Raw genomic sequence first — 21154 nt, forward strand, 5'->3', positions numbered from 1 at the left:
GCACGCTCATTGGCTAACAACTTGTCAGTCACAAGCCAATGAGCATAACCTGGGTAGCCATGAATGACCAAAATTTACAAAATAGACTTCATTTTTTATTCAACCTGGGCACCTTGCAGTCAGTGAGTCAACCATGAACTCCTCTGTATACCAAAATATTCTACAGTCAACGGACAAGTGGACAATGATACCAAGCACAACAACAAGTCAACAAAATGGCTAAAAAAGAAAAGAATCAAGGTGCTGCAATGGTCCAGACCTCCACATGACTGAAATGTTGTGGTGGGACCTTAAGAGACCTGTGCATAAAGCAATGCCTGCAAACTTAAATGAACTGAAGCAATGAATGGGCCAAAATTCCTCCACAGTGATATGAGAAACTGATAAAGTCATACAGAAAAGGATTACTTCAAGTTTTTGCGGCAAAAGATGATTCTAGAAGCTGCTGATAGCGTATACAAGACTGTAGTTTACAAACAGACACATGCTAATTAATGCTACTTATCAGACGTATAATAAAACACAAGAATCTGACCCACCAAAACTGAAGCACAAACTTCATGGATGACCTGTGCCCCACAGGAAGCCATAATATTAGTCAGATATTTAAAAATGCTCCAAAAGGAGCTCAATGACTGGAATTAATGGAAGTGAGACCTTACAACCAACAATCAGCTACAGCTGTAAATCAAGGCAGCTGTAGCTGTAGCAACCAGCTACAGCTGCCTTGATTTACAGCATGGCCCCTAATTTGAACATTCAACAGAATCCAAAGGCATGAGATATTAAAAAAAAAAAAACAGTGATGAGATTCAGAGGAAGACATTAAAGACTAATTTAGATTTTGATTTGGAAACTACAGGCAGACTACATCACAGTTCTCTTGAATATCCATAATAATAATAATAATAATAATAGTCCCTTATTCCAACCTTATTCATATAGTAACCTATACAAGCTTGAAAACCATCCTTCTGTTTATTTAATGAGCATACTGTAACCCTTTACTTTACTACCCTTTGCATAGGCTGCATTTTGCTTACCACATATGTCCTTGGTTAAATGCTGACACAACTGTGGCTTCCAAACACCCACTATTACACTTACATATGCTTACATATGCTCTATATATCGCTCTATGCAAACAGAAGGTTGTTCTGAAAATAGTAGGCCTCCCTGCTGCTTGTCCCAGGAGGTGTACTAAATGTAAGAGATATTTCACTTTTGAGATTTTTTTTACTGTGCCCATAAAAAATGCAGCTACTTTGCTCACATCAAATGGTCTTCAGTCATGAAAATTGAAGCTTTTTTACATTTTTTTAGAAAAGCCATGAACTATACATGAATTTCTGTCTGAATGTGTCGCTCCTTCTGACGCACAGCGACCGTGCGTCTCTCAGCGGTGGATCCGGTGGCAGATGGAGGATTGGCAGTAGAGAAGAAAACCACTGCCAGGAGCCTGCTGAGTTCACACTGGACCTTCACAACCTATTAGTGTCAACGTCCCGGTGCACAGCAGAGGCTTGTGTTAGCGCTTTAGAGAGTCGTGTCTGGAGTGCAAAAACGACATGAAGCACAGACTTTGGTTCCAAGAGCGAGGTAAACTGCATGTAACGCCTCCAAAGTTAACAACAATCACAGAACACGTGATAGGGAACACTCATAGGAAAGCACATCATCAACACAGAGGAAACAAACTCACAAATGTTTTTTTTCATAAAATGATCATTTAGATTAGAAACTAAAAGACAAATGTGATATTTAGGCCCTTAAAAGTTATGGAAAACTTTCTTGGTAGACTCAAAGTTATCGATTACACCAAGGACATGGCTGGATGTCAGTAGTTGGAGCCATCACTGAAGAGAGAAACAGGAGTGCCACCTACAGACAGGGGAGGGGAGTAACCCTCCCCTTCACTGCTGCATCCCAATAATATTTTCTTGCCTCACTTTCTCTAAAATTTGCAATGCAACACCGTGAATACCGCCAGTAATCTCTTTAACCATATTAAAGGGAACTGGTCTCATGCTCCTTCCAAACCCCGGTTTTAACTTTGTTTGAACAAAAGATGCCAAACTCACTTTAGCACGACCCACACAGAGTCTCGTGTGATTTTAAGCTCAGTGTTTAACAGATTTATTAGATCACCACTCAATGTAAGGTTTATGCCTCAGTTGCCCTTGATTAAATTAATGTTTCTGTAATGGTTAATCTATCAGTTAATTTGTGTATGAGCAAACTCTTTATCTGAAGTGATACTTTTAATGCTAAAATTTAATTGGGGGGGGGGGTTTGGGACAGCACAGTGGTGTGGTGGTTAGCACCGTTGCTTCACAGCAAGAAGGTCTGGGTTTGAATCCACCTTGGCCGGGAGTTTGCATGTTCTCCCCCTGTGCGCGTGGGTTTTCTACAGGTACTCTGGGTTCTTCCCACAGTCCAAAGTCATGCAGTTAGTGGGGTTAGGTTAATTGGTGATTCTAAATTGCCCACAGGTGTGAATGTGATTGTGAATGGTTGTCTGTCTCTCTGTGTTAGCCCTGTGTCAGGCTGGCGACCTGTGCAGGGCGTGCCCTGCCTCTCCTCCTATGATAGCTGGGATAGGCTGTTATTTTCCTAATAAATAACAATTTAATTTTTAAACCTGTTTTTGATAGATTTCTAAACAATTTGTTTTTATTGTAAGTAGTCTAATAAATGTATTAAGCACTGTAAAATAAATGTATAATAACCTAAAACTAACACCTTCAAAAGTGTTAGTGTCTAAAATGTTTAATAAGCTACTCTGATGATGTACACTCTGATGTATCTTAAGAAAAATCAATGCAATTTTCAATTTTTTACATTATAAATAAATACTAATAATACTAATAAATACTGTAGTAAATAAAAGAAATCTTTCAGCATGGTTCCTCAGGCTTTAAACACAATCAAGGAAAAACGAAAATGTAAGATTAGAGAGAAAGGACCAGCAGCTGATCACCTTGATTTTATTCCATTATCATTGTTAACGGTAACACAAGCTGTGGGTGATGTTTTTGCCAAACCCATTCAGACCTCTGGATAAGTGGAATTTAGCAGTTCAGATGAAAATGCAGTGAAAAATCCCCAAATTTTGCCCTCTTTTGTAATTTTCATATTTTGCAATTTTCATATTTTGTGGCTGAATTGGACCTTTTAACAGGCCAGTTCTGGTCCGTGGGCCATATATTTGATAGCCCTGGTTTAAAAACATGGTTTTTCTCAAGGTGGCTTGAGAAATCTTCTACAGAGATGTTAAACAAATAATTATGAAAGTGGATTATTTCATTTGATAAGTATTTGTGTTTAATGGATTACTTAAACAATTAAAACTCCACAGTACTTTTCTGATTGATAGCTTAAAGTGAACTTTGCCTTCTTATTTATTGTGTTTCTGTCATACTCTTCACTAACAGTAGATGGCACATTCTTCATTTTGTCAGTTACTGTTTTAGATATGGGGGGGGGGGGGGGGGGGGGGGGGGGGGGGGGGGGGGGGGGGGGGGGGGGCAATTTCTACCATATAAGACCAAAAAAAATAATTTTTGACAGTTTTAGTGTTTCTTATCCATTCATACCCAAAAAGCGAGGCAGACCCTGCACAGGCTGCCAGTCTGTCACAGGACTAACACAGACATTCACACCTATGGACAATTTTGAATCACCGTTTACCCTAACATGCATGTCTTTGGGCTGTGGGAGGAAGCCAGAGAACCCAAAGAGAATCCACACAGGCACAGGGAGAACATGCAAACTCCACACAGGAAGGCCCCAGCTGACCAGTGGCTTTGAATCATGGGGCAACCATGTTAACCACCCCTTTGCTGCCCTTAATTATTATTATTACTATTATTATTATGCAACAGAGTTTTTTGTTTGTTTGTTTTTTGCAGTCAATTGTTGCAGCTCTGATGTGAAAATGTGATTTTAAACCTGCTGTCACCTCAAGGAACTCATTTATGTTGTGTCTAAAATGAGACAAAACCAGACAAAAAGAACATTAAAAAAATGTAAAGGAACTATAACACCAGAACATTTGAGTACAACTTTATTAAGATATCAGATTTTTTCTTAGAAAAACAGCAAAAAAAATTAATGTTTCCTTTTTATTTCTACACATATGTCTTCAGTGCTAAAGGATAATTCTGACACGTACTTTAAATTTTAGCCCCTAACAAATACACTGGTTACAATGGAAACTTGTTTCAACAAGTGAAAAAAAAAACAGGCAAGCAAAGACAAGTGTACATTTTGAGTCGTTATCTCAAAGTTGGGTACCTCAAGTGACTCAAACTTCTGAGTAAATCAAAATTCTGAGATAGCTAATTTTGACATAATAACCTGGTACCGTTCAGAGAACCATCAGACTTATCCTCATATGCGAGATTTTTATGGATACAGCAAAACAACATCAAATGAATATTTCACATGGGGTTGTTCCACTACTTCATTGAAGCTACATCATGCTTCTGCATAGTGAAAATCCAGCATACCAACTTCTTAAAGAAGAAACACATCATAAGCTGGAAAATTCTTCATTCTTCTTTCATTTAACCTGATATTTCAATATGACTGATTCTTAAAAATATATAATATATCCATCCATCCATCCATCCATTCGCTTCCGCTTATCCTGTTCAGGGTCGCGGTTCAGGGTACCCTTTTTAAAAAAAGGGACACAAAAAAAAAAAATTCCAGCTCTCCCTGTGGGTGGTATTTTGTCCCTTAAGCTCGGGTCCTCTACCAGAGGCCTGGGAGCTTGAGGGTCCTCTGCAGTGTCTTAGCTGTTCCCAGGACTGCAATCTTCTGGACAGAGATCTTGGATGTTGTTCCTGGAATCTGCTGGAGCCACTCTCCCAGTTTGGGGGTCACTGCCCCGAGTGTTCCAATTACCACGGGGACCAGTGTTACCTTCAGCTTCCACATCCTTTCCAGCTCTTCTATGAGCCCTTGGTATTTATTAAGCTTCTCGTGTTCCTTCTTGATGTTGCCATCACTTAGTATTTCAACATCTATCACTACAACCTTCTTCCTTTGTTTGTCCACCACCATGATGTCCAGTTGGTTAGCCACCACAAGTATGTTTGTCTGTATGTGGAAGTCCCACAGGATCTTAGCTCAGTCATTCTAAACTACCCTATATATATATATATATATATATATATATATATATATATATATATATATATATATATATATACACACACACACAACAGTTGAGATATACAGTACCAGATTTTTTTTTTCTACTTCAGGCTAATAGTGGTTATTACTAATATGGTCATATACACACAGCTCTGACCCACCTGGTATTCAAACCTCTATTGGGGCAGCCAATCAGAAGAAAACTGGCCTAAAGTCAGAGTTATTGAAATGTCCCACCCCTCCGTTTGTGCATTTCACTTGGCTCATAATTCTACTGCTGACAGTGCAAAAAAGAGGTGTGAGATTTTACTCACTGGTTTCAACATTTAAAACAAAAATAAGCAGAATAAATAATGCAGACAATAAAAAATATAACTTTAAATGCCAGCATGATACAAAAACCCTTTCTGAAACCTGTCCAGATTTAAAAATCAATGACATCCTGCTACTACTTATAAAGATTAAAAAAACAAACATAGAAAAAAACTTATATGACCTTCCATTTGACAAGACAACCCCCCCCCCCCCCCAAAAAAAAAAAATAGTGAAATATAACAAAAAATTAGACATGACATTCAGTCAGCTCCTCCAGTCTTGTCCCCCCTGCTTCCCAAGTGTGGCAGGGGGACATTAACGGTAGATGGTGCTGTTGGGTGCCTCTTCCGCTCCATGGAATCTGAGGCGTGGATGTGCATGGTGTTGTTGTCACCTAATTGCAATCCAGTTACATTGCATAGGCTTATGTTGAGTCTACGTGCAGTATGGCAGAAGAAATTGTCGGGGCTGGAGAACTGACGCTGCAGAGAGGAGAGAGAAGAAGAATATTTGTTTGAGCAGGTTCAAGATATAAGCAAATGCAAAGCCATGAAGCTATGAGTAGAGCAGAATAACTTACAAGCATTTTGTTAACTTTGCTTGGTTTCTGACATCTTTTTTGTTTTTTTATTTTTTTACTGTTGGATGTGTATGATGTCTACACCTACGCCTAGAAATTCTCTCCATAAAAATTATGAACAGAATCAGTGACAATTTCTAGGCATAGCCATGTGGCCTCAGAATCTCATCTCTGCTTTTTGAGGATGATGCGGTCCTGTTAGCCTCCAGCTCGCAGTGGAACGGTTTGCAGCCAAGTGTGAAGCGACTGGCATGAGAATCAGCATCTCTAAGTCTGAGGCCATGGTACTCAGCTAGAAAAGGGTGGAGTGCCCACTCTGGCTCAGGGACAAGTTGCTGCCCCAGGTGGAGGAGTTCAAGTATCACGGGGTCTTGTTCATGAGTGATGGGAGAAGGGAACAGGACATCGACAGACAGATCAGGGCTGCTCCTGCAGACGCTGCACCAGTCTGTCGTGGTGAAGAGGGATCTGAGCGTAAAAGCGAAGTTGTCGATTTACCGGCCGATCTCCCTTTGGAGAGTGCAGCCATTCGTGAGGGGCTCAAAGTAGAGCCACTCCTCCTCCACATCAAAAGGAGCCAGCTAAGGTGGCTCAGGCATCTGATTAGGATGCCTCCTGGGCGCCTCTTGGGTGAGATGTTCTGGGCATGTCTACTGGCCAACCGGCAATACTGACAAAGCCATGATGAAAAAAATAGATTAAAAAAAATTAACTGTCTGGGGCTGTCTTGGCTGACACACCTCTGCAACATGCCTGGAAATCTGAGGCGGTGCCTCTGGATCAGCAGACTGGGGTAATTGTCTCTATCTTTAAAGAAGAGGACCGGAGGATGTGCTCCAACTATCAGAGGATCACACTCCTCAGCCTCCCCGGGAAGGTTTATACCAGTGAGCTGGAAAGGAGAGTTCTTAAGTTAGTTGAACCTCGGATTCAAGAGAAACAATGAGGTTTTCAAGAACGCTGGACCAGCTCTTTATCCTCTCGAGGATCTTCGAGTATGCCTGGGAGTTTTCCCATCCAGTCTACATGTATTTTGTGGATTTGGATAAGGCATTTAACCACCTCCCTTGCCGTATCCTGTTGGGGGGGTGCTGTGGGAGTATGGGGTGTCTGGCCCGTTGTTACAGGCCGTTCAGTCCCTGTACAACTGCAGTGAGAGCTTGGTCTGCATTGCCAGCAATAAATCAGACTTGTTTCCCGTGGGTGTTGGCCTTCGTCAGGGCTGCCCTTTGTCATCGGTTCTATTCATCATTTTTATGGACAGAATTTCTAGCCGTAGCCAAGTGGCAGAAGGCTTCTGCCTTGGTGGCCTCAGAATATCATCTCTGCTCTTTGCTGATGATGTGGTCCTGTTGGCTTCATCAGGTGGTGGCCTCCAGCTCACAGTGGAGCCATTTGCAGCCGAGTGCTAAGAGGCAGGTATCAGAATTAGCACATGTAAGTCTGAGGCCATGGTCTTCAGCCGGAAAAGGGTGGAGTTCCCACTCCGGGTCAGGGATGAGTTGCTGCCGCAGGTGGAGGACTTTAAGTATCTCGAGGTGTTGTTCACAAGTAATGGGAGAAGGGCACGAGAGACTGACAGACAGATTGGGGCTGCGGATGCGGACGCTGCACCGGTCTGTCATGGTAAGAAGAGAGCTCTGCTCAGCATAAAAGCAAAGCGGTTGATTTACTGGTCAATCTCTGTCACTATCCTCACCTATGGTCATGAGCTCACTCTTCCCACCACACTCTTTAGAGCAATTCATTCTTTCACAAATGTCTGAAAAAGCTAACTCGATGGCTAGGCACTTGATTTTATACACCTGTGGCAATTGATACTGAAAACATCTGATTTAAAAGATTAAGCGATGTGGCCCACTACTTCTGTCCATATAGTGTCTAAAGGGGGGATGGACATACAATGGAAGATACAAAGAAGTACTTATATTTGAAAATAAATGAATAAATTGATAAATGAATTAATTAGAAGTAAAAAATATTAAAATGGAAATATCAGTTGATACAACGTTTTAAGATTACCTAGTGCATATATTTTATTTATAATATATGATTTAATTTATAATTTATAATTATTACCACACATTTAATAACAAATGTATTTTTTTTAATTCTTTGTTGACATCCACAAGGTCATCCCCAAGCCACTTGGAAGTAACATTAGTGTTAGATAGTTGCATGCTTTTCAGAAAGTAGATGATGATATGAAGTTTCTTACATTCTGCAATGAGATTTCAAACTGGGTGTGCAATATGGGTAAAAAGAGGTTGATATGTATATAATCCTAACCAGGTCAAAATTTCCTGGTAGATGTTGGATTAATTTAAGTTATTCAGTTAATTATTATTTGGCATATTGGGAGGATATTTGGGATCTTTTACTTTAAAAAAAATCAGACCTGCTCATTGTGGGAAAAATCAAACTCAGTGACACAGTAAAAAAAATAAAAAGTACCTGGTACTGAGGAGAAAAGCTTTCCTTTAAAGATTTTTTTGGTGTTTTATTTTGCGGCAACTTTAAAGAAATCGGAGTCAACGGGGGCTGCGACTGAATGGGCTGAACAGAGGATGGTTTCATTTTGTAGTCTGCTGAGCGGGGATGGTCCACATCCGTCAAAATGGTGGCTTGAGGTGAAGGCAAATCTGGAAGGCAACACATTTATCTTTAAACATCACACCGCAATTTGTTTGTCTGGATCATGACCTAAAACTAAAGGTTCCTCCCCTCAGTCAACCGTTTCTGTTCTGCCTACTTCTTACCTTTACCGCTTGCACTGTCTCTTTGAATTGCAGCCCAACCACCAGCCACTTCCTGCAACAAAGGGTAAAGTAAAAGAATTGCTCTGTTAGTTGCGTGTAACAGGATTTAAAGCTGCAAGTTAAAAGAGGGAGATTAAAAGCCAAATGTTCAATGTGGAATAAATGTGAGGGGAAATCATCTTTGCCGGCCTCATTTTCTTACAGTTTTTACAGGGTTTTACTGGGATTCAGTAGTAATGAAAATTATTTCAATGGTTCTTGCATATTCAGTGTGGTGAAGTTGTGTAAACCTGTGATGACAGTGGCTGACTGAAGCTTTACCACAGCTTAGCTTTCCTTGGATTAGGGCTCAAAAATAGTAATGCTGATAATTATAACAGTAGCAACAAATCACATAAAGGCTCAGTACTTTACACTGAAAGTCTCTCATGGTTGTCATCCTATCAGTTTAAAAGATATGCACAAACTTAACTTATGTCTTTTAATAATTAAGACAGACTAATGAATAAATAAATATATAAAATATACGAGTGTTTGAAGCACTAGATTTTTTTTTTTTGATTGTCAGTAGCAAAAAAAATAAATCAAAGAGCAAATCTTTACTTATAGTCAGTTTATATTTGGCTTTCATTGCACAAGTATGGTGCGTGCGTATGCTCCATAGTCAGAATTAACTTATGGTTTCACATAAGAGTCAATTCCCATTCACCCACATGAAAGTCCTGTTGCTCCACTGTGTCCTACTTCCTATATGGACTTTTTCACTTGTGAAATTCAAGAACTGAGGAGATGCAGAAGTCTAGTTCCCATTTAAATGACTTGAATTACAACATGTTGAAAAACTATTTTGGATTTTTTTTTTTTTTTTTTTTTTTATGACCAGTGATGGTAAAACATGTGAGTTTTGTGTAAAAGCACTAGACCAGCAGTTCTAGATAATAAACAAGTGCAAATCTATATTATTCTACTATAAATGTAGCCTGTGCATTGAAATGTGAGACCCTGACAACTATCATGAGATAAGAGTGCAGCTGCCCTCAATAAGGGATGACCGGTGCCACCTTTACTTAGCTCACTTAGATATTTTATTTTTAGGTTGAAGGCGTCCTTCGAACCGTCTGTCTTGTGTTCAGTATTCTTCTGCGAAAATTCCCCTTGTGCGGTTTGAAGTGACTATTTCCTCACAACTGAAGAAGTGTAGTGTTGAAACAATGTCGTATTGACCAATTTGTGGCAAAAAGAGAAAGATATTTCACAGACCACATTCTGAGTTGCTGAATGTTGTTTTTGTTTGGTTGGTCAAAGGCCAATGTATGACACCACTGGTGGTATTAAAATGTTTATACCTACAGTAAATAGTGTTTTGAGCCAATTATTTTATTTATATCATTTCTGAGTGATGAAGTCAACAAAACATTGCTCGTTAATTTTACCTGAATGGGCGGACGCCCTGTCTGCACATCTTCACAAATGTGCGCACGTTCCACTCTGACTCTCACTGCAAAAAATAAAAATAAGACCAAAAAAAATGGCAGTGCGGTACTGTAAGACGTCTTTTTGTAGTTCTGCATCAGCAGTTAATTACTGGCTGGAAAGACTGGTAAATGTTTTAACTTTAAATGGGCTTTTGAGTTAAATTAAGGTAATGTAAGATAGAAATTTATATTTTGAAGACAATTAGAGGCAATTAAAAGCTGCAGCAAAGCATTTTAATGCTTTTTTTTCCTTCTGTTTAGCACAGAAACTTATGATCTTAACATTGAATTGAGACATATCATCATATATGCTGATTTAGTAAACCACACCTGAAGACTGAGTAACAGAAACCCTCTGAAACTGCTCTGTTATTTCCTCTGATTCGGTCTGGTCCTGGAAAGAGGAAGAGAGACAACAAATCAAGCCATGACGTAAATTAAGAAAAAAAAATTATTTGCTGCATCATGTCAAAATTTCACAGTGTCTTAAAGTTACTTTGGTTCATGTGAACAAGAGATTTGTTCCTCACCAGTTTCTTCAGCACTTCATGAACAGCATCAGTAATTGCACGTTTGTGCATCTTATACAGTTCTTCTGTTACAATTGTGCACGCTGTGGAGGAAGCAAATGACAGCCTGGCTTGAGACATCACATCACAGATTTGTTCAGCAATTAAAACAGTGACATTTAGTGTAAACACAGTGCAAGTTTACTGAATAGAACAAATTTATTAGAGCACCTCTTATAAAAAGAAGAAAATTCAAATATTTTAGAAATCTGTCAAAAACATGTTTAAAGCTAAAAACAACAGTTTTATTTATGAGGCAAATAACAAACTGAATTCACATTTTTAACCCAAATTTGAGCCAGCAAACTTATCTAAGAAGTAATTGAGATATCTCCATTTATAATAATAATTATTTATCATCAAAAGCCAAAGGTCCCTGATTGCAAAACTACCTTCAAATTTAAGCCTCAACTTTGGCAGGGCCAGTAGTGTCCCACCTCAGGATCTAAGGCAACCAAACCACCAAGTTTTCTTACCATGGGCGTTGGGTCTTTGAGCAGGTTTTGTCTCCCAGCATCTCTGCATGAGCTCCATTAGTCGAGCTAACCCAGCAAGTCCTGCAGCCAGACGCCGGATCTCATCCAGTGATGGACGGTCTCCCTGTGGGATGCGGAAACGAACTATGCTGGACGGTGCGTCTGCATCAGAGGGATGTGCACATTAGAGGGAATCCAACATTTTAAGGGCCTGCACTAATGCTTATTTTCAAGTAATATGGTTCTCCATACATTAAGGTTTATCTAACAAATAGATTCATATTAACAAAGGATTAAGTGTAAAACAATGTCATTGTTTTTGGTTTGCTGGACTATAAATTTACTGTTGTGGGACGCTCGCCTCACTCTTTCATACAGTAGCTGTGTTTTAGTAGCATGAGAACATAGCACACAACACAGCACATAGCACCTAAAAAGCCAAAACATGTCTTCCAATACTGAGCTTACTGGGTGGCCAGAAATATGACTTCAAACAATGGAGCAAATGTTAATGGGTAGATCTATGATAAGTGAATAAGCCCCAGTTACACAGGCCTAGAGACTGGTCTGCAACCATCTGGCAACCACTGGTCGTGAGGAAAAAAATGATTATTCTCTGACTAGTTGTGGGTGGTTGCTGGAGGCTGATGGCACTTTCTGGGAAAATGATTGCTGAAGTCCAGTCATAAAGGTCTACAAACCAGCTGTCACTGGGGAAAATGTATTCCCCAAACTGTTGGCAAAAACCCCTTTGTGATTGCTTTGGTTGCTATCATATTGCTGCCGTCGTAATTTGAACGTAAGTGATAGACTAGACTTGTTTACAGTGTTCAGCTCTATGGCCACGCTACAGGGAAACTGAAAAGTGTAGTGCAAACTGACAATGGAGACCATTTGCCTTCAAAGTAAAAGTCGCATCTTTTGAAACAAGTTGGCTGCAGCTCTGAGGCACAACTTTTACTTTGAAGGTGAACCTTCTCCATTTCCAGTTTGCATCACACTTTTTCAAGTTGTACTGAAAGAGGCAACTTTGGCAATCTGCTAGTAACCAAAGTAATCACTGGGCGGTTTTAGGTGCGTCACCTTCTTTACAACTGATTTCACGCAGTGACAGCAACCTCAAGAAATCCCCACCAAACAGTTGAGGAAATACATATTTTCCTCCAGAAAATGGTGGTTGTATTACGTCCAATATGACAAACAGTTATCGAGCAATGTGCGTATGATGTCACGTGAGAAACCTCAACACAACCAAAAATTATTTTATAACAAAAATAACCCTCTTGCAAAAAAGAAAGAATGCAGATTTAAGGCACTTCTGCGTTGACTTCACTTTTTAGAGTTAAGAAGTTACATCCATCTTTTAGACTCTGCTTATCACAGACAGTCAAATTTCCTGTTTGGTTTGGCTGACAAATCAAAGTCTAATTTGTCATTACATCAGAGGGTGAAGAGTGAGTCCTCACAAATACAAGCTGCAGCTGGGGAATCTACACACATACTGGCCTGAGCGCAATGGACTTTCTTTTAGTTATTCTTTCTGTTTAAATAAGCTTAAGTTCCAATAAGTTACACAATGCTTGTCCATGTGGCTCTATTTTAAAATTGTATAACAGCTGAATTAACTATATACTACAGGAACAATAAGAGGATCAGTCAATATGTATTAATTCATGTAATGCTGGAGGTCAAATAAGAGTGGCTAGAAGCAATTTTTGAGCAAAGAGAGGAGAAGACAAATGCTGTGAAGGTCAGCTCATAGAGATACCTACATGGATATGGTTCTTTTCCTGTGACAATGGACCACAGCAGTATACCATAGCTGAAAGAGAGACACAGAGAGTTATAGACAACAATTATAACCCTGTATATCTGCTGCTATTGTAGAGCCTGGCTGTCAGTTTGTTTTTGTCTGCTCCATGACATCAACAAAAACAACAAAACCAGATTACATTGAGCCCAGGAGGAGGTCTTAAACTGGCTGCAGTTGTGTCACATGAGGAAGTCACATGATAACCATTAGTGTAAATGGTTCCTCTATCACAGTAGTTCCCAAAGTCAAGAGTGCTGCGGGGCCCCTTTCCCCTACCCTCAGTCAAAATACAAGTAAACGTGATGTATTTCCTTGAAAAATTGATTTAAACAACACAGGCTGTTGGCTATAAATTACTAATACTACCCAGTCATGTGTAACATGCTAATGCTGAAGCCAATAATGTCCCACTTGCCACTGGGACACAAACTTCAATACAAGAGCAGTAAATTTGTCAGAGTAATGAGTAATATCACAAACTAAAAAGCTCCTATTACCAGTTTTAATTCACTTTTTTATATAAATAAATACATTTATATAAATATGTAACTATGCATGCTTGTGAGTAATTTCAGACTGAATTATTACTGCGGCCCACCTGCAGTACCTTCGCCCACAGCCCACACTTTGGAAACCACTGCTCTGTCAAGTTACCCAGAACATGTTTACCTCGTGTGTTTAAGGACTTTTACCATTCTCATTTTAACATATATATACCGGGACTGAGCCCATGTTTAATGGCTATGGAAAAACACGCAAAGTGCACATTCTAAATTAAATAATCTGTGTTTTAAGATGATTTATGAGACGTTTAATTACACTTTTATTACAAAAATTACTCTAAACCTTGAAGGCTGTAAATCTGAATTTAGGCATTGGTAGTACTTCTTAAATAAATGATAAACAGATGCTCCGCTCTCTACCTGTAGATATCAGATGCCCGCCTGGGGTTGTATGAGATGCTGAATGCCTCTGGGGGCATGTAGCTGATAGTTCCCCCTTCTTCTTCTTCCCTGTCCTTCTTGGAGATTCGTGTCACACTTTGGGAAAACCTGGCAAGGCCAAAATCTGTAAGCTAGAGGGAAGCGGGGGGAAAGGAGAAGAAAATTAAGCAGATTGTTATCGAATGGACCTGATGGGCACAATGTTAAAAATATTACTGATTGATTTTTTTTTTAAAAAATGGTGTTTATGAAAGTGTTATCTTTCCTGTCTTTGATGTTGAGGTTCATTTTTAAAGCCCATCAAAGGGTGAAAATAGTCTTAAATAATCATTTAAATCTACATTCACGATTGGAGGTGTATGAGAGTTACACTTTAGCTACCTCTGCAATGAAAAAAATGATTTAAAAAAAAACTTCCACAAAAAAGGCTGACGTAAAACTTAACGGTGAAACCCCATATAGAGGAAGCAAGTTTTATCACTTGGTCAACAGAAAAATTGCTTTACTTCAACTTCCTGAAAATATTATATTTTAATTTAATGCTAAAATACACAAGTGACAGAAAAAATGGTGGTGAAAGAAAATATTTTTAAATAGCTTTAGATAGCTACAGGGCACTAAAACAGGCCTTCAAAACATATTTTTATTAATTAGAAATAAGAATAATGATGAAGGAAAGAGTAACAGTTTAATTTATGGTTGAGCCTGACATCTGAATGATATGTAGGCTTAGTTTTGTATAATAACTAAATTAACTAAAATAACTAAATTAATTTTTATTCATCCAAAACCTTTAAAAAAATTCATTATTACAGGAATACATTATAATAAAGTAAGGAGATGCTCCCAATATTAAGCTCACGATATTAAGGTGTGGATTTAAAACCTTTTAACAAACTTTATTGCTATAAATCTGATTTCTGCTCATATATTAATACTAAACCCATCCATCCATTTTCATCATCTAATTCAGGATCATGGGGGAGGCTGGTGCCTATCCCAGCTGCTATTAGGTGAGAGGCAGGGTTATCTTTAATTTATAAACTTGCATTCATAGGCTCATCTGTGGTGTCCGCAGCTGTCTGAGTACAAATCCCAGACTAGCAACATCTTTACTCAGCATTCTTCCAATGTTGTGTTTCTTATAAGGTCTCTGATTCAGTCTCAGTAAATACAGCTGGATGAGGTCTGGCCCTCTTTTGAGAAGGAACTACAGCAGTTTTACAGTTGTGTAAAGCCTTTTTGTGGTATATAGCGTGGTGTCATTGTGTTTTGGACTAAAGGCTGCGGCTGTAAGTCAAATGAAAAACATTTGGAAGACGTGACCATATAGGACCTCTGTGTTTGAGGCTAGTGATTTGAAGGTTTAAGGGTTTAACAAGGAGAGGAAAAAGCAGCTTTCTGTATTTCTGCTCCACCAATTTTAAAACAATAATTGCTTCTCAATCAGCCAAGCAATGTTTTAAAGCCTTGGAAATCACCTTGGCATTCAGAGAGGAGTCCAGCAGCACGTTGCTCGGCTTCAGGTCCAAGTGCAGCAGGGCAGGAGAAAGATTGTGGAGGAAGTTTATACCCAGGGCCACCTGGTGGGTCAGTCTGAAGGCCAGGGGCCAGGGCGGGGGTCCTTGTAAATTTCTCTGTTAGAGTAAGGACAGATCATTTTGGTATTACACTTTTACAAATAGTGTAAATGACAATCACTTTTCTTACTATTTAGATCAGTATAATCTTATATTTGTACTTCATTTATTAATTTGTACCCAATTATTTGCATGTGGCTTTTTGCAATGCGACAACTTTGTTGTTTAAATGTGCTATACAAGGAAACCTGCCTTACCTTTCCTCCGTATTATATTTTTGAAGGAGAATGGTCTGTTTTTGTCTAGAGCCATGCTAACAGCTCTATTAGGCTGGGCTTTAATACAGCAGTCCTTCAGTCTAAATAGTTAGTTGGTAGATTAAATATTTTTATGCTTACATACTGTACTAATTTAGCATCTTAGCATCAGCTAAGGTTAAGCTAATTGATTTAAGAACAGATATACTACTGTGCTACTGACCCTAAACTGAGTCACAAATATGTGTAGCTTTCCATAAAGGTGAGTCCCAATAGACTTCTATATCATACTGCCCAACTTTTAAGGCTTGAAGTTACTGTATACATAATAAACCAGTGTTAGGGTTAGCTGCCCAGTCTCCAGATCTACCCTCTTGTCCATATGAGCAAAAGATGTTAATGAAGTTTTTAAATAATCAGTCCTGCCATTTGCTCAACTTAACCTGAAGAAAACGTCAAACCAAGATTTATTTACCATATCTAACCACTAGCCAGCATTGATTTCTTCTTATTATATACATGACTAGTTCCCAGCTTTAAGCACATGTCTTGTTACCATGGTGGCAATGTTACTTCTACCTTTGAAACAGCAGTGTTTATCTAAGCTTAACCAAATAGGCCTTTTAAATTAAAGCATGACATTTCCCTATTCCTAGGACAGGTAGTTCTGGGTGGTTTGGACACTGTGATAGGTCAAGCCTTCGGGTCCTCCTGTAGATGGACCAGGTTTGTTGTTTACCTGCAGAGAAAACAGTGATCCTCTCTCCATGAATTCCATGACCAGCCCAAGCTTTACTGATGGCCCAGAAAAGGGCAGTTGACCCTTGAAGACCCCAAGGACTTGAATGACATATGGGCTGCTTCCTTTACTCATCATTTTGACTTCACGCAGCAAGGATGAACTGGTCCTGTGTGTGTTGGATTTTCCCATTAGTAAACTTCAACCTGTTTTATTTTCTAAAAACACTCTGTGTAACCATTTACCCATCATCGCAATGGAGCAGTTTAACAGCCACATCACACCACCACTTTTTATGTCTGACTTTGTAGACTTGTCCAAAACCACCAGAGCCTTTCACTTCCCAGCCTTCAAGGTCAGAGTCTCCAATCTCCATGTGAGGGAGAGAGCTGCGCAGTGCCATAGTTCACTAGAAGAAGAAGAGGGTTACAGTTACATCCTTATGGTTAACAAAACATAAAGGAAGTTCCCACGAGACTTTCTCCTGTTACTGTTTTTATTCTTTAATGACTGACTGCTTTGTCAAGCAGGCAACAGCAATTAGTAGCTTCAATTCATGATTACAGTCCAGATTCAATAATTAAATTCGATAATTAAAGTAATGTGAAGGTTTAAAGACCTAAAGAGAAGTTTACACATTTCAGTTCTACACATATTTCACATGGGTGGATTTTGAAGCCTGATATTTTAGTGAACAGTCATTTACTCATGGATGGATGGCTGGATGCTTTTTAAAAACACAAATACACTGATCAAGCAAAACATTATAACCACCAGCCTAAATTTGTGTTGTTCTTCCTTTTGCTGGCAAAACAGCCCTGACCCGTCAAGGCATGGACTCCGAAAAACCCTTGAAGGTGTGCTGTGGTATCTGCACCAAGATGTTAGCAATACATTCTTTAAGTACTGTAAGTTGCAAGGCGGGGCCTCCATGGATCGAATTTGTTTGTCCAGCACATCCCACAGATGCTTGATTGATTGAGATCTGGGGAATTTGGAGGCCAAGTCAACACCTCAAATTTGCACTCATTGTGCTCCTCAAACCATTCCTGAACCATTTTTGTTTTGTGGCAGGAAGCATTATCCTGCTGAAAGAGGAGCCACAGCCATCAGGGAATACCGTTTCCATGAAAGGGTGTACATGATCTGAAACAATGCTTAGGTAGGTGGTATGTGTCACAGTAACATCCACATGGATGGCAGGATCCAAGGTTTCCCACCAGAACATTGCCCAAAGCATCACACTGTCTCTGCTGGATTACCTTCTTTCCATAATGCATCCTGGTGCCAGGTGTTCCCCAGGTAAGCAACACACCCAGCTATCCAAGTGATGTAAAAGAAAATGTGATTCATCAGACCAGGCCACTTTCTTCCATTGCTCTGTGGTCTGTTTCTGACACTCACATGCCCATTGTTGGAGCTTTCAGCAGCTGACGGGGCTCATCATGGGCAATCTGACTTGTCTGCAGCCATGCCCCATACAGAAGAAACTGTGATGCACTGTGTATTCAGAAATGAACTTTTTCACAATTTGAGCTACAGTTGGATCAGACCACACAGGTCAGCCGTCAATCACTGCATGTATCATTTAGCCTGGGCTTCTCATGACCCTGTTGCTGGTTCACCACTGTTCCTTCCTTGGACCATTTTGTATAGATCCTGACCACTGCAGACTGGGAACACCCCACAAAAGCATCAGATTTGGAGATGCTCTGACCCAGTCATCTACTTGCTCAAATTACAGTTACACTGCAATAGGCCTAGGCTGCTGGTGGGGAAAAAAAAAACAGAAGTGGGATTCCATGATGCACTTTTTTGTTTTTCAATTCACCTCTTTTTACTCTGGTCTTTTAAAAACTCATCTTTTTAGCTTGGCATTTGTTTAATTGTTTTTATTATTCTCTGTCCTGTTGTGAAGCACTTCGTGCCACCTGTCTTGAGAGGTGCTATATAAATAGTTTTACTTACTTACTTATACACCACTCTGCATTTAATCATTAGTTATTATTAATCTCTGGCTCTCTTCCACAGGATGTTTTTTGTCTTGTCTCTCTCCCCTCACCTCCAGTTGGTTGCAGCAGATGACTGCCCCGCCCTGAGCCTGGTTCTGCCAGAGGTTTCTTCCCGTTAAAAGGGAGTTTCTCCTTCCCAATGTCACCAAATACTCGGTTGTTTGACTGTTGGGTTTTCTCGGTAATTATTGTAGGGTCTTTATCTTACTATAAAAAGCGCCTTGAGGCAACTGTTTGTTGTGATTTGGCAGTGTATTAATAAAATTTAATTGACTTGAATACCAGAAGTGTATACTCTTCTGAGTCTACTGCCATCAAAATGTCACTAGACATTAGCTGGGTTAGGTTAATAGGTTATTCTAAATTGCCCATGGGTCTAAATGTGAGTGCGAATATTTGTCTGTCTCTCTGAGTTAGCCCTGGGAAAAGACTGGGTGTACTCTGCCTCTCATCTTATGGCAGCTGGGATAGGCTCCAGCCCACTGTAACCCTTGACTGGATGGATGGATGGATGGATGGATGGATGGATGAATGGATGGATGGATGGATGGATTCAGTGGAGTGCAATTTATGAAAAAACAGACTGGAAAATGCCCATAACATTGTTTTCTTCCAAGAAATAGATAAGTTGTTCTATTACTGTTATTTCTAAAATCTTTGACTCAAAAGGTAATTACAGTATTGGCCTGTAACAGTTTAGGTCTACATGTTAATATTGGTTCAACAACAGCTTCTTTAAAGCAGCTGAGAACTAAGCCAGTATGAAGAGAAGTGTTAATCTTTTTCACAATACAGGTAAGATAAAGTCAATCACACTAATGGAAAAAGACGTAGGGAGGACATCAAGGGGGTTGAAGTCAGTTTTATACGGCTAAGGAGAGCACTGATGTCCTGTAAAGTAACAGTAGCAAAAGAGGACCAGCTATCAAATGTAACTAAATTGCAAGTATGATGATGGAGAAATACTTGACCTGATGGCAAAGGATCCAAACAAAACGAGAAATCAAAAAATGTGCAGCTATGGTCACTCACATGTACGTCCTCCACACATACATCATTTATCTTTAAACCCAGGGAGAAAACAATATCCAATGCGCGGCCCTTTATATGCATGGGGCCAGAAACATGCTGCCTAAATTTTAAAGATTCTGTGAAAGTGATAAGGTCAACAGCCATGTTATAGGATCCATCATCAATATGAAGGTTAAAATCACCCAGTATTACAATCTTATCCCCTTTATTGATGGATGGCAGAAAAGACTCCGCCAACACCAGGAGGTCAGAAGATTAAAATACAGATTTTCACAGAACTGACCTCAATCATCTGTAACTCAAATAAAGAAAAGGAGTCCGAGTTCATCAGCCTGCACGTGAAGCTGTTCAGATCAACAGCAGCGAGTCCTCTCGAGCAGCCAGCCGGTGTTGTGCCAAAAATTGATCACCTGCCAAAAAGTGATTTCTCACTGTAAAACTACACCAGCAGAGCTGCAGCAGCGGCAAAGCCAAACACAGGTGCCATCTTCTGTTTTGGAGAAAGGATCTGTAGCTTCTCACCAAAACATAGGTTTAGGATTAGGGTTACCACTCAGACCTCACAGGGTTAAACACTGATGTATGTGGCACTGCTTCACACTACATACTTGCCCCTATACAAATAAATAGGAAATAAAGGAAATAAATATTTTCTGGGTCTTATTTAACTTGAAATTTATACCATAATGCCAAAATCAATCCTGTAAGAGCAGAAGTGGTGGGTAACGACTTTCATATCGGGGGGATTTAAAGAATTTCCCCTTTGAAAATGTTTACTTCTCCTCTCAAAGGTGTCATGTGGTTAGTTTGCGTAACTGTTGCCAGCAGCTTATACAAAGATCATAAATAACAAAGATAATTGCTTTACTGCTTCCATTTATTAAGGAAGTTCAGAATTATATTTGGAGGCGCTGAAGTGCCTCTTCAAATATCTGTTTTAAATTGTAAAAGCCAAAGGACTGGCATTTAAACTCACACCTCTGCGCAATACAGGAAACCACACTCTTTGTTGTTCAGCAGCCTAAGCACGCAACAGAAAGTCCAGAGAGTCGACAAAATAGTTGCAACCTCGCGAAGATGGGAAAAACACAACAGCCACACCATGAAAACAACGCCTATGACATTTATTTTTGCGAACACTGTAAAGTATTGGAGTCTTTAGGAGCTCGTGTTGTTCCACTGAATTGCATTATAAGATCATTTTAAAGGCTGCCTACTGTTGTGTCCACTTTAAAACCGATTGAGACTACATTAAAGTTCAAAAGCATCACAAAGTGCCACACACTCATATAACCACTAACAAGAGAACCAAGTGGATTTTTCAAAGCTTGGGGAATTACTCACCCTTAGTTAAATGCTCTTCGCCCGCATCATTCAGCCATACCGCCTGAGTGTAAAAACCCTCGTGCTCATTCAGTGACTTTCTACTAGCAGAGGCAG

The 21154-nt window shown here is 39.6% G+C and overlaps 1 protein-coding gene across 1 annotated transcript; it reads right to left on the minus strand.

Annotated features, from left to right (window-relative positions):
- Positions 1-5714: 5714 nt before the first annotated feature.
- ripk3 (receptor-interacting serine-threonine kinase 3) lies at positions 5715-21154 on the minus strand. The gene is made up of 13 exons (XM_030754016.1): positions 21059-21154; positions 16916-17079; positions 16671-16839; positions 15576-15731; positions 14074-14225; positions 13110-13159; positions 11338-11499; positions 10823-10905; positions 10623-10686; positions 10251-10315; positions 8818-8869; positions 8513-8700; positions 5715-5960 (listed from the first exon to the last, which is right to left on the minus strand). Exons 2-13 carry the CDS (start codon positions 17071-17073, stop codon positions 5739-5741), a joined length of 1521 nt encoding a protein of 506 aa, XP_030609876.1. The 5' UTR covers positions 17074-17079; positions 21059-21154; the 3' UTR covers positions 5715-5738.

Source organism: Archocentrus centrarchus, chromosome 18 (assembly GCF_007364275.1).
Source record: "Archocentrus centrarchus isolate MPI-CPG fArcCen1 chromosome 18, fArcCen1, whole genome shotgun sequence".
In the NCBI taxonomy this organism is placed as follows: Eukaryota; Metazoa; Chordata; class Actinopteri; order Cichliformes; family Cichlidae; genus Archocentrus; species Archocentrus centrarchus.

Bases quoted from the DNA above. Each gene is read 5' to 3' on its own strand.
- ripk3 (XM_030754016.1), bottom strand. From the start codon at position 17,073: ATGGCACTGCGCAGCTCTCTCCCTCACATGGAGATTGGAGACTCTGAC. The intron at 10,906-11,337 runs GTAAGAAAACTT...CTTCCTCCACAG, and splicing joins TCAAAGACCCAACGCCCATG to CGTGCACAATTGTAACAGAA. The intron at 10,687-10,822 runs GTGAGGAACAAA...TCCTCTTTCCAG, and splicing joins ATGAAGTGCTGAAGAAACTG to GACCAGACCGAATCAGAGGA.